Source organism: Perna viridis, chromosome 1, assembly GCF_037379345.1.
Source record: "Perna viridis isolate PV_CMFRI_1.1 ecotype Kerala chromosome 1, ASM3737934v1, whole genome shotgun sequence".
Lineage (NCBI taxonomy): Eukaryota > Metazoa > Mollusca > Bivalvia > Mytilida > Mytilidae > Perna > Perna viridis.
The window spans coordinates 14,619,350-14,636,332 of NC_142445.1; the positions used below are offsets into that span (position 1 = coordinate 14,619,350).

The following is a 16,983-nucleotide window of genomic DNA, read 5'->3' on the forward strand; positions in this document are numbered from 1 at the left end:
ATGTTCTTTGTACGTCTGTTTTCCATGTCTGGCCTTTGTCCCTGGATAACATTCTTCTTATTACCGTTATAACCGTAGTTCCCTTCACTACTCTTTGAAGCAAAAGCAGTTGAGATGTTAAAGAATTCTTACAATAAAAAAATCAAGTCTTCAATTCCAAAACTTGATACTTTGGAAAAGTCTGATCAAAATCAAGCAGAATCAGACACAGCTATTGAGATTCAAGATATTAGTAAGGAAATTGAATCGTCAGCAGATAGGTCGGACTGATTTGATTTAATAACTAAATGTTTTAGGTCCTGATGTTTATGTTGATGTGTGATCATGCATGTGACAATGAAATAAAATGTTTAATGGTGGTAAAATATGTTTTAATTTGACTGGTGTAATGCTCTGTTTAACTAAAAATTTGGACCCCCCTTGAAATCCATGTGCAAAAAAATGACCACCCCTCTTTGAAGTTATAAAAAAACTGAACCCCTTTTCCACTTACAGAAAAAAATGACCCCCTGGATATAAGTACTTGCTTTGTTTAAATTTTCAAATAAATGTCTACGGTTTGAATATTATTTGTAAATTATTATATAAAGGATGCCGAATCTAGAGGTTTAACCTAAAAAAAACCCAAAGCTGTTATGCACGTGGCTAATTACAATATTCGTTATGTTTCGGCTAAGTTTACAGCCAATGAAATGAACATCTCGTTAGCGAGAACACAGCGTTACTGTATATATTTATCGGGCATTTTTAAAGAACCCAAAGCTTTTCCGAGAGGAAATAATCGCCATTTTCTTGCGGAATATTTCTCTGTTTCTTTCCCCTTTCCCTATGATATCCCCTTCTAGTTTGTTTATACATTTCTCCTAAACAAATATTTGAAATTAAGGTTTAACGGTAGGTTGTGTGTAACGAGGAGAAAAGAAAATGTTGAATTATTCATCAGTTCTCCAAGTGATAGGCTTTTAGGAAAAATAATTAAGCTATAAACAGTGTGGTGACTAATATAGTCAATTACTCAATATGATAACATCAGGTCAGGAAGAACTAATTGATATATTATATCTCAACTGGCATATAATCCACCAATTGTCATATACAAGGGAAAAGTTGTTCCAATTATTTGTAATTTTATCAATCAAACCGTTTCAGGATCGGCACAGAATGCCTTGTTTAATCAAAGCACTGTGTCAGTTTGATTTTTTCTGGTGAAATATGAGTGTTACACCCACCCAGCTGGGACATCATATAGTCCCGTTGTTAACTGTATACAGAGAATCCCTGACCTGGGTGGAAAATTCACCCAGCATGGTGAAGTCAATCCCATTGACCTCCGCTGACAATACGGGGAGTTGGTCTTGGCACAGTAAGATAGCGGTTGAGACGATAAACATGTGGTATTAACAAATGACAAATATAATGTGAAAAGATGATAAGAAAATTTTAAAATAGATATTTATCATTGATTAATACTTCATAACTGTACCATATTGTGTTATATTGTACATTAGTCCAGCGCCCTAGACCAGAGAAAGCTATACTTTTATATTGCTGGCCGAGTGGTCGACACTAACGGTTGTCCGATTACTTGAGACAAGTAAAAATCCTGTTCGGACAAAGGAAAGTCAATCTGTGCCAGCCCGATCGGGCAAGTAAAAAAAATCCAGGTGTTTGAATTTAAAAAGTTTAAAATAATCATATTTATCTCGAAATATCTTCAGAAAATTTCTTGTTATTAACGATTTATTCGTCAGGATTCTTTGGCAACTTGCACTGCTATTTTCGATCTAATCTGGATTTCCCCTTTCACAGGTACATGTGTTATATAAAAAACTACCAATCGGAAAGCTCCGCTATAAAAAACAACCAATCAGATAGTGTTTCCATTTCGATCTCTGTTGAGTGTTTGACGGTGACATTCGAAGTAAATTTTGGTTATAATAAAGCTTAAAAGCGTATTTTTTCAATGAAAAACTTAATAATACTGAAAAATATTATTACTTTAAACATAAAACTCCCCCAATTCATCTCATAAAATATCAAATAAGTGCCAAAAAATGAATCGTGTCTTGAAATTTACACAGGAAAACGGCACCAGATTGGTAAATAACACATTTTTAGAGTTTGACATCTGTCAAAACAGGGTACATCTTATATTTTGTCAGTGCTAACAAAGTAGTGGTCGAAAATGGCCACACAATTGTCACTAGGAAATTTTTTTAATGGGGTTCCAGAAAAGTCGGCAAAACCGCAAAAGGAATATGAAAACAAACGAAAGTGTGGTTTCCTTGCATCCTGGAAAAAATATTTTGTTATTTCACTATATCCCAAAACATTAAATTAATGAAAATAAATCATAACACGGTCACCACACACCATTTATTTGCAATTCCAAAAAAGGTACACCAGTTCATGAAAGGATATAGAGTAACTACATGTAAGAAAACATTGACAAATAACATTCTTTGTCTGTTATCCAAACTATTTTATTACACAAATGGCATGGTATTGGGACAAATACAATTTTCTGTCAGGAAAATGTTGGGCAAGTGGTTTTGGAGTTTGGGCAAGTAAAATCTGTCATGCACTTTCCCAAAGGGACAAGTTGGTTAAAATTTTAATGTCAAGCCCGGGGGCACTGGACTTTGTGCAGGCGGTGTTGCCATAGAGTTCAAATCCTGCGGAGGGAACGAGTAAAAATTTGCATCGCAAATTTGACAGTTCTAACATATATATATATATATATATATATTTAATCGTCTAAATAATAGTCAACAATCACTCTTACGGGGTGATAGATCGTTAAAATGATGCAAAACATAACATTTAAATTGAATATTTTGGATAACTGATATCCTTCTTCAGCATAAAACTATATGAGCATAAAACTCACAAAACTTCACGAGCATAAAACTCACAAAGTTCAAGATCAAAACAAATTCAGAAGCTGAATCGCGTACGCTGTGGGTGATTGTACCTTTATCAAAGGCTCACATAAGCAACTGATAAGGAGCCTGAATGAAAATAACAAAGAGGGTCTTTTTATCAAAATTAAAAGTAAAAATTAAGTGTGGAAAACAATTTAAAAAAAAATAAATGTCCAAATATAGTAGTACGATGTATTGATGTATAGCATGTAGTGCTGTACCAGCCTTAGACCAAGACCTAAAAATGAATTATTTTTTCTCGTTATATATATATCTAGAAAAGCAGAGGACGCTTACCCTACTAATGCACCTGGTCCATGCTCCCAGTTTTTAGTGGAGTCTGAGTTGCTCATTTGCTTTTGTTGCTTTGTATGTATGGTTTTGGTTGCTTTGTGTTTGTTGTGTGTGTGTCTGTTTTCCATATCTGGTCTTTGTCCCTGGATTACATTCTTTTGATTACCGCTATAACCTTGGTTCCCTTGATTACTCTTACATTGAATATTTTGGATAAAGAGTAAAAAGAGTGTCACCGGAAAGCTTTTGGATGAAAAAATTACTAACAACTTCTCCAGATGGAATAAATGAGAAAAAATAAATGATTTTTATGTCTTGGTCATACTGGTACAGCACTACATGCTATACATCAATACATCTTACTACTATATGTTGACTTTTTTTAATTGTTTTCCACAGTTAAATCATTTATAATTTTTGATAAAAACACCCCTTTTCTCGTTTTCATTCAGATTCCTTATTGTTTGCTTATGTGTGCCTTTGATAAAGATACAGTCACCCACAGCGTACATGATTCAGCTTCTGAATCTATGTTTTGACCTTGAACTTTATATACAGGTTTATATACATTTGTATACATATATAAGAAGTCAGACTATTGGAAACACATTTTTGGCAAATGTACAATTGTACCATATTGTGAAAATACAAAATGAATTGAAAATTATAAGAGATGTGACTGACAATTTAAAAAAAAAAACATACATGTGTAATTTCATAATTGTTTACACACGTGGTTCAACACAATTTAGACCCGTTAAATTGACAGTATTTGTCAAATTAATAGTGCAGTGGAAATTAATCATTATTAAACAAATGCTTGGCTGTCCATAAAATTGCGATAGATCCAATTAGAATGATTAGGATCCACTTTCTACAAGTTTGTCAATCATCATCAGATAACCATGATCAGCTGATTGCTTCTTGATGATTATTTCTCAGTCACAAAAACTTTCTCTTACCTGTTTAGACAGCAATTAATACCTTTCGTCAGATGTATGGCTCTTCTATTGAGCAAAATGATACTGAAACATGAAAAGGCACAAGGGTGCTTTGGGTCAAGCTAAAAGGGCGGAAGGGCATGGCACCCTTCTAAATAGGGCTGACAGGACCTCTTATAATTATTTCCATTGATCACTGATATATAATTTAATTTGCATTTTATAATTTTGTACCAGATTTATACAGCTATCGGGCCCGGTTCAATTACATGTACATGGCAACTTAATGCATTACATTACCAATGTTTATCTATGTGCACATTACTATTACTTTATTTGATTATGTTTTGCATTACATTAAACATTACTTACCATTGTAAATGCAATTAAATTTGTCATTACATTATGGATTCAAAACAGTACACTTCAAGGAGCTATTATTTATTGCAGAACATTTATCAAGTGTAATTGAAAGTAATGAAACATTACTGGTCAATTTTCTAAAGTAATGCATTACAATATAACAAAAATTAGGCTCCTTACACATTACTTCACCATTATGTTTAAATTGCTCACATTATTATTTCCCCAGGCCAGACAGCCATACATTTTGTATAATGGTATGAATTATTCGATTTTTTTATTGATCTGTATATATGTTCATAAGAGTTTTAATTAAAAATCGGAAATTGACATTTAAATGATGTAAACACACCCACACCTACATACACACATATGTAAATTGTACATGCAACTTCAAAACTAATATTATCTGGAAACAAAATTTCAGCTGGCATCATACCATGCCGTACATAGAATATTTGGTGTATTCCTTGGGAATGATGGCAACATCTTTGACAGCAGCAACATTACTAATCTATCTCAGAAAGCCAGTAATGATTCTACAATGGTACATGAAGTAAGTTACATGTACTTCAAATAATGAATTGAAGTCATTTTACCATGATGTAACATAATGATTTGCTCAATACTGTGCTTTGCTACATGTATCAGCAAATATATTAATTTAAGTTACATTTGTAAAGAAGAATGAAATCTTGATTAAAGAATGTTTGATTTTAAGTAATATTTTTGATATAGAGCATACATGTAAGTAGATAAGTTTTGTTTTAAAAACACATAATTATATTTCATTTTGTTATAGATTTGCAGTCTTAGCCAGTGGTATGAGGATAAAGAGAATTAATATTGGGGACCTTAATATAGTCTATGGTGAAAGAGGGATAAAGAAAAAGGGACAGTCCAGTATACTTTTATTACATGGATTTTCAGCTGACAAATTTATGTGGGCTCCTCTTGTTGGGGTATGTGGTATACAGAATTGCCCTTTATAGTAAAAATGATATTGCATGAGTACACTACAAAATTTCTATGAGGTCATATACTTGTCAAAACTTTGTTGAATGACCGTATGATCACACAATTAAAATTACTTTTTTACCAATTTGATATTTCGTTAAGGAGTTAAAGAAAGTACATGTATAATTTATAAATTATTATTATTTTTTTTAATCAGTGATACTCTTTTCTATTTCATGCAGGTGTTTGAAAACTTCACTAGCCAACTGGCCAAAGGCAATTAAAAATGCATTTGGCTAGTGCTAATTATGGAGCACTTGCCAAGATAGCAAGTAATGATTTTCTGACTAGTATTCAAATGACACTTGACAATACAGTTTTATTTATCTTGAAAATCCCTAAACATTTCTGCCAACCTGACACTTATTGCACAGTGTTAAAGAACTGAATTGGACCAACCTGGCTTGTGAAATTAAATTTTGGCGAATTGAAACTGGAAATTACTCATTGATTCAGGGAGATTGAGAAATAGAGGGTTTCATACACTGCATACAGGAACAGGTTTATTTGAAAAGTTTCTGTAATGTCAAGTCAATTAAAAACCTAGATGAATTGAAGGGAAATAATTTTTTGAAAATGTACACATATTGTTCTTTCTGGATTAAAATATAACATTTTTATAGCTATGAATATGTTTGAACAGTTGTAAGACAAATAGAACTGTACAGATGTACATCAGTTCAACTTATGGTTTAACTGGTAATTTTCCTCTTCTATATTTTACCAGACACGACATGAGCATGATTAGCAACTTCATGTAAGCTCATAGAAAAGGTGAAGAAGCTTACCTAAATATATCTAGTCCATGTTCCTATTTTTCAGGTAAAGTCAATAGTATTATGCAAATATCCATCTTTTGAATACATCATTTTTCAGAAATTACCAAGCCACAAACATGTGATAGCTTTAGATTTACCTGGACATGGTGGCAGTGATGTTCCACCTGATAATGAAGATTTATCTTTTATGTCACAAGTTCAAAGAGTGAAACAGGTAGAGATACTAACTATCTATTTGGTTTATTGTTAGATTTGATTAATATGAAAATGATAAGTAATAGGAAAATTCCAGAAATATTTAAACAAACATGCTATGTACATGTACTACAGTTTGGAATCCTGTATCTAGTTTCCGGACATGAGGTTATATTGCTTGTTATAGGTTTCAATATTCAACTTTCAGGTTTTCACAACGATTAAGAAGTCTTAGAAATAACTTAGCTCACTCAAGAAGTAAATGATACATTATAGATCAATCAATCTGTAGTCAATGACATTTTCATATTAAATTTTTGCTTTATTATCATACAAGTACATTTATACTTAATTGTGGTCAAGTAAATGTGCATTGTATGAATTCAATCATGTTTATTGAAACCGAAAGTTAGTTTTACTGCATCTTAAATTTACTGCAATGAAAGTATTCCACAAAATGAAGATAGACTCTTCCAGATTAGTCTTAAAAGTTGAAACATTGTTTAAAAAAAGCCAATGTAGAATTCTATGTTGAGAAATATAAGTCCAGTTCATGTTAGTTGTATGGAAGGTCAGTCCTAATGACCTTCAATACTCATAACATGACATTTCAATGAAAGAGCCTCCTGTATTCTCAGTAGAGTTTAACCCATCAAACATCATGCACAACAAAGTTGAAACCACAGTTGCTTGAACAGTAGGACTGAATTTATTTGATATAAAATCTTTCTTAATTTGTTTTAGGTATAACCAAAATTAAAAGGACATGTCCTTTACTTTAATTCAGTGAACTCATAGTACATGTATTTTGTTATTCATTTCAGATAGTGGATGCTATAGGTTTGTCAAGTGACCCAATTCACATTGTAGGGATGTCAATGGGAGGGGCTTTAGCTGGTGTATTTTCTGCAGAGTACCCTCATTTAGTAGACAGAGTCACCATGATGTGTCCTGCAAGTGAGTCTGTAGAATTGAAGGTTATAATATTGGTAGGATTATGAGGGACCAAGTTTCCAGGTCACAGACCTTCATATTTTATGTGATATATTTAAGAAAATCATTAAGTGGTAGTCCTTTGGACTGTTTAAAATGTTAAACTTGCTGACAAAATTTATTAAAGCTTATAAGATAACCTGTCTTTACCAAACTTTTTCAGAAGTCTCTGTTGTTTTCAATGTATTTTGAAGCTGTGTAAACTGACCAAACATTGTCAGAAGTCTGTTATTTTCAACATATTTTGAAGCTGTGTAAACTGACCAAACATTGTCAGAAGTCTGTTATTTTCAATGTACATGTATTTTGAAGCTGTGTAAACTGAACACCTTCATAGATTGTTAAAAACATGGATTCAAAAAGCAAAAACAGATAAAAGGAAAAGATATTGATTCCTACATTTGAACAAGTGAATTTTCATATCAAGTAAAAACTACATGTATAATAGAACTTGATATGGGTACAAATTTTATGAGTAGGAGTCCTTGATTTCTTTGTAGGCATTCCTGATTGATATTTTGTGACATTTTCTTATGATCTTGGTTCAGTTCCAATCACAGGGGATGGAGAAAGGTTCTAATGTAATGCTCTTATCTCTGAAATTACAGTGTTGTTACATCTGTATGTAAACAATAGTCACATTGAAGGGGTAAAATGAAATTGTAGAGATATTAAGTAGCACACCAGCTAACAATCATGCAAAATGTGATTCATGGCTGAGAAGCCTACATATGTGTATTTTCATTTTTGATATTTTGTTTGAATTGCCATTGTAAACAGAAATTATTATTTGGTTTTTCATATAACATGTGTTCTTAGGAGATAAAAATTATATATAATGCACTGTATATTTCAAAATTAAGGTAAATGACACTCAAATAAAACAGAATCTAATCAATTTTTAATGTTGATTATCTCCCAAGAGCAGACAGATTGGAATGAATAATTACACCTCTCATGATATAGACCCATAAAACAACTTAATTACAAAAATAAAAACATGTAGCCTTTTTTTGGGATGTATCACATTTTTCAGATTTTGCATGGTTCTTACAAAGACAGCTACTTAAATACTCCAATTTTAATTTTTGTAGTGAGAACTCCAATAGAAACAGATGTTTCCAAACAGATCAGGCATATTGTTGAGTCCATGTTGGAAACTGGAACTGATGATGCTTTACATAGATGTCCTCTCATTCCTAAAACTGCAGATGAAATGCAGTTATTATTAGATTTTGCCCAATATCATAAACCTGTGTTTTTACCAAAACAAGTAAGTATTTGATAACAGTTTTATTTATTCTTTTAGTTTTGTCATCAAAGTTACCAATGAAAATTACATTTACTGGTCAAAGATCAAGATCACAATAGGACTTAGATGTTCTTTAACATTTTCAACACTCTGAAGTAATGATTCTGCAATGGATTTTGACAAAACTGGGATCATGCTAATTGTTTGTAAATATTGATTTTTCAAAGTCAATCCACTTTAAACTGATTATTTGAAGTTCAAAGTCATGGTGCTGAATTTACACATGGTGCAGTGATGTCAAGCTTCCTGTTGTACCCCCACTCAACGAGTGGTGGTATATTGTAATCACCTTGTCATTCCATTCGTCCATTTTAATATCATCGCAATTATCTTGGCTCCCATAGATGGATTGGTTTCAAATTTGGTGTGTGGCTTTATATAGATGTGCCACTCATTGTTAGCAATTTTGAGTGCTATCAGATATCAACTTTCTGTTTATTGGGACTTCACACTTTTCATATATGCAATTATAGGAAAATCTCCACTCCAAATTGATGGATTGATTTAAAATTTGGTGTGAGTTTTATATAGATAGGCATATACTGTAAGCTATTCTGAATGTTGTTCAATATCAACTTCCTGTACCATTGGGGGTATACTTATATATATACATAGCATGACAATGGGTACAACTTGTAGTTGCTTTTGCTGAAATGTTTGAGGTACATATATAAGAAAAAAATCACTTCTTAAGGTCAAAATATCACCACTTGTATCAATTAAAGAGCAACCCAGATAAATGCGAGTATTTATTTCATTCCTCTTTTTTTCAGATTATACAAGGAGCATTAGACATGAGGAAACCATACAACAAATATTACTATAGATGTAAGTTTTTGTTTTTGTTTGATATCTTTTCCCTCCATCCTGGTCAAAATCTTACATTTTTCAAAAATGTAATTGAAATCAAAATTCAGAATTCTATCAAGCTTGAATTTTGTGTCTATATTTGTCTCATCTGGTCTTGGTTTGACCTCTGCATGTTAATCAAGCTACATCCATGTGGAACTTTTGTTTAACATACTCAAGCATATGCTTATTAGCCTTTTCAAAGAGTAAATTGAAACTTTTCTATGGAAGTCCAAATGGAAAGGGAATCTGTAACTTTGAATTTCAGATTAATGTGTATTTGTAAATTCCTGTTACCAAGATATCTTTTGCCTTTTAGTTTTCGATGAAATATTTGTAAAAGTCTTTTGTGGACTTTATTTTCAGGTCTTCAATGCTTTTGATTTTGTTTTTCTCATCAGAGCATTTAAGGTTCTTGCTATGTCTTTCATTTAGTTTCTTTTATTACAGTATTTAAAGCTCTAGCAATGTTGGAGAATAGCCAGCTGTTAGAGAAGATAGCACACAAAATTATAGTCCCCACACATTTAGTATGGGGAGAAGATGATCAGGTTTGAGCTAACCTCTACTATCTTTCTATATTTTTGAAATCTGTCCATCATTCCAGATTAGAGGGTTTTCTGTGATATGTTTTGATAGATCTTGCAGTGTTATAGGATTTTTTTTAGAAATCTAAGTTTCAAAGGAAAAACTTAAAATGAAAGTTAAATTTCCCAAAATTGAAGTCGGCTTTCCAAACTTAAGAAATACTTTCAGATATTTCATTTTTGTTCTTCTAAATTTCCAAAGGGAAAGTAGAATATGACTTACAACTTTCCCGCTTGAAAATTACAACTGTCCCCGATGACAGGAAAGTGGAATCCTAGAACACCAATCTTGTACAGATATATAGGTGTATAAGTAACTCCCGATCTTGAATGTAATGAATGAGAAATAATGCCTATTTATTCCAAGTGTAAAGGTCAAGGTTACTTTTAATTAAAATAGATTTTATATGATGATATTGTTTATTTTTATGTGCATTTTGAAAAGTGAAAATTGAATGTGATTTTCATTTCATACATTTAATTAGTACTAACAGAAATGAGATCATTACTGGTGTAGATGGTCCATTTGATGGATAAAATTTTAATAGCTGACATTATGTATCTTTAATGTTTATTCTTTCAGTTGCTTTCCATGATTTTTGTTTTTTGTTTTTTGTTTATTTGTTTCCCAGGCTTATTCTATCTCTGATACATGAAATATTTAATTGAATATAAAATGCGGTATTTTTAAATTTAAATTAAAATGAATGGATTATTTTCAGAATATTATGATAAATAATATGTTATGTAATCAGGGCCTAATGTAGAGGGAGTAATGAGCAAAGACTTCTCCTTGTTTGTGATCACTTTTCCCATTTGTCTTTGAAGTTTTTGTAATAAATCACATAGACAAAAATGTTAATGTTGTTATTTTTCAAACAGAATACTTAAACTTCTCCTTGTCATTGATGCTAGATTAGGTCCTGGTTATATCTCTCAAGTAATTTAAAAAAAAAAACCTTGAATTTCAAACAAACACGTAAATGTTATGTTGTATGTTTACAGGTGATTCATGTATCAGGTGCTGAAATATTGAAAGGGAAATTGCCTAATCTACAACAAGTGGACATTATACCTAGATGTGGCCATGCTATAAACCTTGACAGGCCTGGTGCTAAGACAAAAAGTCTACTAGATTTCAGAAAGAAAAATATCGAAGGACAGTTATAATGGCCTCTTATGACCAAAAGGACTAGTAAAGGATATCCAAGATACCAAATTGTGGATACATTTATTTGTAAGAGAAATTCTAAAATCATTTACCTTCAGTATATTGGATACTTTATTGGATGTGACACCACTTCTGATTGGTCTACAGTTTTTAGTTTATCATACACATAACATTGTCGGTTGATTTACTTGGGTTTTTTAAATAAAAAATTAATTTATAAGGAATTATTGTATCATTTTTTCATTTTATTGAAATAACGTCAATGTATGGGGTGCTCCCTTAAAAACTCTGTACACAAGTTATTTACTGTGCCCACATGATTGAGGTAATTTCTTCAAAGACCAAAAAATATATAGCAATTATCCTTACATAGATGAACTGACAAATTTAAGAAACATACTCAGGCTGTTATGTCAAAATTGTTAACTTCTATGACACTTCTTCTTTAAATGAAAAAAAAATTAAGACATTAATGCAATAGTTTTATACATGAAAGTATTTGCAACTTTGTAGGAATTACTGTAATAAACTGAGTGATTTTAAGTGTTGTATAATTTTATTTTTCTCAATTCACAAAAATGACACTTGAATCCCGTAAAATATGGTGCTTTAGAGAGAAGATAAGTACTGTCTTTTTAACGACTGTTGTGGTATGTCTAGTCTCACTAGTGTTCTTAAATGCAATGGCTGTGATATAGATAACTGGTAGTATTATATGTTGTATTTATATAAAAAAATCATACTTTGAAATTTAATATTTATTGTTAAACCTTCAAAGATTACCTTGAGAAATGATTTTAACAAACAATTTTTATTGAAGAATTAAGACTGATTTTTTATCTTTATAATTAACAGTATTATTAATCAGTAGTATTGATTATTCAAATAATGATTATTCTTGATGTATAAAGATATACCAGCGGCAATAAATGGTTGTACATGACTCCATCAAATTCATACATTGCTTGTACTCATATACAGTTAAACCTATCTTAACCAAACCATTTTTTAGATTGAAGGTTTATTTTTAAAATCAAGACATGTGTTCATTTTAGACCTGTTCAAAGTGCATTGAAATAGACAAAAATCGAAGAAGAATTAGACAAGTTTCCAATTTATTCATGGTTCTGTTTAGACAGGATTCACTGTAGAAGTCTTAAGTTATACACCTGTACAAATACATATTTCTACCTCTATTCATTGTGTTTTTAATAATGGTTCAATTCTGTTACTATTTCATTATCTTTTAATGCGTATTAGTATTGTTTTTGTGTATAAATATAACTTCATTCATGTTTTATTAGTATTTATATAATTTTTTTACTTTATTTTATAAACATCTGTTTTGAAGATAATTCAAAGCTGGTCAAATATACATGAACATTTTTAACTTCCCACAAATGACAGACCTTTTTGATGGTCAATGTTTTGAACATGTGTTTCCTTATGGACTGCACAATCTACTTTAAGGCGTTTAATTTAGCTTCCAGGAGACTACATAGTCTGTTTTTTTATATGATGTTAATTGTACCCATGATTCATGGAATTAATTCAATTTATATGTGAATTGTACTTTGTGCATATTATTAAAAGTTTATTATTTGATAGAACCCACATTTATTTCACATGAGCTCTGAATTGGTGTTTTTTTTTTTCTCAATTTTTGTATGAAAAAAACAAAAACAAAAACACCTAAGTCAACATGAAATTTTTCGAATCAAACTTTCCTACAAAACAATGGACATGGTTTTAGTTTGACTTTGTAGTTGAACAGTACTGTTAAATGTAATGTAACATATTTAAGGTTATATTTGTCAGTATATATTTGTGATCTGTTTGAAAATTGTTAAATGTAATGTAATATATTTAAGGTTATTTTTGTCAGTATATTTTTGTGATCTGTTAAAACTCTTCTTATCATACTGTATTATTTGTATATGCATGTTACATAATGATTTTATTTGTTCACTTAATATTAAAGTTTTACACATTTTTATGGCAGTAAAGCATAAGTCTATTTATATTTGTTTTTATTTATGAAAGGTTGAATTGCAGTCTACTTTTTCACAATACAAAGTATATTTTTAAATTACCATCAATAAAATAATAGGAACTTTTTAATAGCTATAATAGCTATTTTTGAAAAAAAAACCTTCTTTTTTTTAAGATAGGAACATAATGAAGCAAATTAAATGTTTTATTTATTGTCATTTATATTTAAAGTCTCTTGTCAGAGAGAATTTCAAACTTCAGTTAACAACACTGTAACATAGCAAGAGCAGACCTTCATTTCCTGTCAAACTAAACGATACAGTCATTCTTAAACGTGATTCAGTTTAAACTTCATTTGACAACTAATGTCTTGAAAGATCACTCATTTTTTCCCCACTTTGTAAAAATTCTTGCATTTTCTCAACACTTACATTGGTCCTTAGCATGATGGATTTCTTCTTTTTTTAAAACAAGGTTGCATCATAAACAAAACATTTTGTATACAGGAGTAACAAACTAATGCATATAATTGTAGCTTTTCTTTTGTATTTATGTGTGTCTTGTTCTGAAGAAGCTTTAAGGAGTTAGACCTAGGGTAAGGGACATAAATCATGAAGTCAGTGATATGTTTGTATTATATTCAATTTCACCAAAGCCTCTCAAACTTTCATTTGAAGCAGAATAAAATGAATCCAAGTTAATTAGATGCTTAAATAAGATTGATGTAAAATGCTGAATACAAACGTTCCAATGATTTTTAAGAGTTGTGTCCCTTTCCCTAGGTCTACCTCCTTAAGCTGTCTTGTGAAGTTGTAATATGTTTATTGATTACCAGAATATGTGTCGTTAATTTTATTTAACTGTAAAAGTTGGAATATTAGAGTGAAGTTATAGAATAGCATATCCTTTTAAAGGTTTTATTTAGCATGAAATATAATTGGCTCTGTATTTGTTGGTCAGTGTTTGAATTTTTTTTCTTTGTGTTTCAGTCATTAAATTGAACTCTTTTTCATAAAAAAAGAACTCTAGGGGTTCTTTGATATGCTGTTAGAATCTTACAGTGTATTCGTAATTCAAAATTTTGTATTATAACTTTGTTTGAATTCAGCTAAAATTGAATTCTTGGGGTTCTTCTATATGCCGAGTCTATGTATTGAGTAGTTTAGATATTGTCCCTATTTTCAAATCCATCCTGAAGGAGCTTCAAAGGGTCCAAAATTAAACTTTATATTTGATTTCTATTAAAGTGTATTTCTTGTGGTTCATTGATATTCTGAATCTAACAAGGTATTTATGTATTTTTTGCTCTCTTTTCAAGTTGAACTAAATTTGGATAAAAAAAATTTTCGGATTCTGTAATATTCTTTATCTCTTTGTGAATGAAATTGTTAATTTTAGGTCTTGTTTTTTTTTTAACATGTTTCACATCAGGATCCAAAAGTTCAAAAATGTAACCTAGTTAGATCCAGCCAAACAAATACTAGAGGTCCCTTGATATGTATATTGGATTTTTTCTTATTTTTGACATTTTTTTCAAATTAGTTCAAGGATCCAAATTAATCTTTGTTCGATTTAAAAAAATGAATTTTATAGGTTTGTTGATATGCTCAAGTTACCATGATTATTCTTGTAATATTAAATCATAAAAGGTACTCATGAGTATTGTATATTTTTTTTTAATTTCTCAACCCACTTTCATTCTGTGTAAAACATTTACCGGTAATCACAATCCAAATCCATTACTGTATTAAGCATGTCCATACTTGCCCTAATTGTTCAGGGTTTGCATTCATAGCAAGCTGCTTTCCATGAATTTTATTTTAATAGTATTACATGTATTAGATTAATCTTGTTGACTACTGTCTGATTAATATTAATGATTACTGCAAATTGTATTTTTGATAAGAAAAATAAAATAAAATATATATATTTTTAATATTCCTTGCGTTAGTTCATGAACTGCCTTAAGTGAACCCAACAGTATCAGGTCATAGTATATAGTTAGCTATGCTTACTAACATAATCTGAATTGTGTTTTGAAGAAAATGGCTAACATATGAGTATACAATGGTAATATAAGACAATTATTCACAACTTTTGATAGTACTGCATCACTGAACCATGAAAACAAACCAATTTCGGCATGTTTGATTGAGAAGTTGGTTTGGTTGGAATATAAATTGAGATGTCCCAACACTTATGGAGACTTGTGAAAAAAAAAGTATTCTTTTCACCATACCATAAATCAATTCAATTCAACCTAGATCAGAGTAAATATTAATTCATCTACTATGTGTACATTATGAAATTTGGAGTAGTATACCCCCATCATCCTCATTCCATCTTGGCATACTTGTTAACCCTCCCACATTTTGAGGGAGACTCCCACATTTAAGCTCTGTCTCCCACAAAGAGTTTTCTGCAGCATGGGAAACTATGAAAATTTCAACATAGTAGATTTCTCGTGCATTATTTAGATGCCAATGAAAAGAAAAAAAATCCCATACAGAGGACCACTTGAATATGAACAAGTGCCCATACATTCCCCCTTGATTCCCTGATGTGTGCATCTGCAGTTCATGAAAAATCCTTTGAATGAAATTATTGTTACAATTTCTACTTCTTTGTTTTATGTTAGTTTTTTTTTAAATATCTAATTGTTTAAGCACAAAAAAGTTTGTCTGGCAAAATCCCCCACATAAAATAGCTGACATGGGGAAGATCTCCCACATGCTCATTCCCCAGGGTAGACAGGTATGTCTTGGATGTCCAATTACAGGGTTAGCTTAATTAAGTTAACTTAGTAGTATACAAACTTACAAGTAGACTGTAAAAGTTTTGATTTTTGTGTCAAATTGTACTTACATATAGGTCTATGTAATATATGGGAGGTGATTTGCTAGGTACCTGTAAGGGATTACTAGCTGTTTTTGTAAATAAATAACTTGGCCTGGAAAAATTTGGAAATAAATATTCTGGCCTCAACTACCTAGAAAAAAATTCTAGCACCAATTCTACTGTGCATTATAATGAAAATTAAGAGTCTAGCTGTAAAGCATTTGAAAATAAATTTTCTGATTGGAAAATTTATGAATATAAACATTCTCTCCTGACCAAAATGCCACCCTCTCAGAATCAAATGGTCACACCTAATGGTAATATGAACTTTTCTTTGGATAACTGAAATTTCAACCACATATATATTGCATATTGGGCCAAATGAAATTATGCCTCTGTTTCCTGTTACCCGACCGATTCATACATTGACCCCTCCCCGACTGATTTATTTTCAAGTTAATAATTATAAACAAAAAAGTACCACCAAACAACCGGGCATTTTACAGATGGCAGTCAATTTCTGGTTTCCACAAAGTCCAGGGGGTTAATAAAATGAAATCAAACAGGAAACAGCAGTATAACTTTATTTGATCTTAAATATTATAAAAATAATTCCTGTTGGATGTGCCAGAAGTTCATACCATCGACCTGTAATTCATACACAGGTCTCTTAGAAGTATTTGTATGGTCGTGGGTTAATGTGCAAGTTGGTGGACAATGTCAATAGA

At 31.0% G+C, this 16,983-nt stretch overlaps 1 protein-coding gene across 1 annotated transcript; it reads left to right on the forward strand.

Annotated features, from left to right (window-relative positions):
- The first annotated feature begins 758 nt into the window (after positions 1–758).
- Positions 759–13,446, forward strand: LOC148627391 (monoacylglycerol lipase abhd6-B-like). Its single transcript, XM_088572251.1, has 9 exons — positions 759–894; positions 4,950–5,078; positions 5,325–5,484; positions 6,416–6,532; positions 7,338–7,470; positions 8,601–8,779; positions 9,592–9,646; positions 10,118–10,218; positions 11,260–13,446. Exons 2-9 carry the CDS (start codon positions 4,963–4,965, stop codon positions 11,422–11,424), a joined length of 1,026 nt encoding a protein of 341 aa, XP_088428377.1. The 5' UTR covers positions 759–894; positions 4,950–4,962; the 3' UTR covers positions 11,425–13,446.
- Positions 13,447–16,983: the final 3,537 nt, after the last annotated feature.

Excerpts from the sequence above, each read along its gene's own strand:
- LOC148627391 (XM_088572251.1), top strand. The coding sequence starts at position 4,963 with ATGCCGTACATAGAATATTTGGTGTATTCCTTGGGAATGATGGCAACA. Across the intron at positions 7,471-8,600 it reads CACCATGATGTGTCCTGCAA|TGAGAACTCCAATAGAAACA; the intron begins GTGAGTCTGTAG and ends TAATTTTTGTAG. Across the intron at positions 9,647-10,117 it reads CAACAAATATTACTATAGAT|TATTTAAAGCTCTAGCAATG; the intron begins GTAAGTTTTTGT and ends CTTTTATTACAG.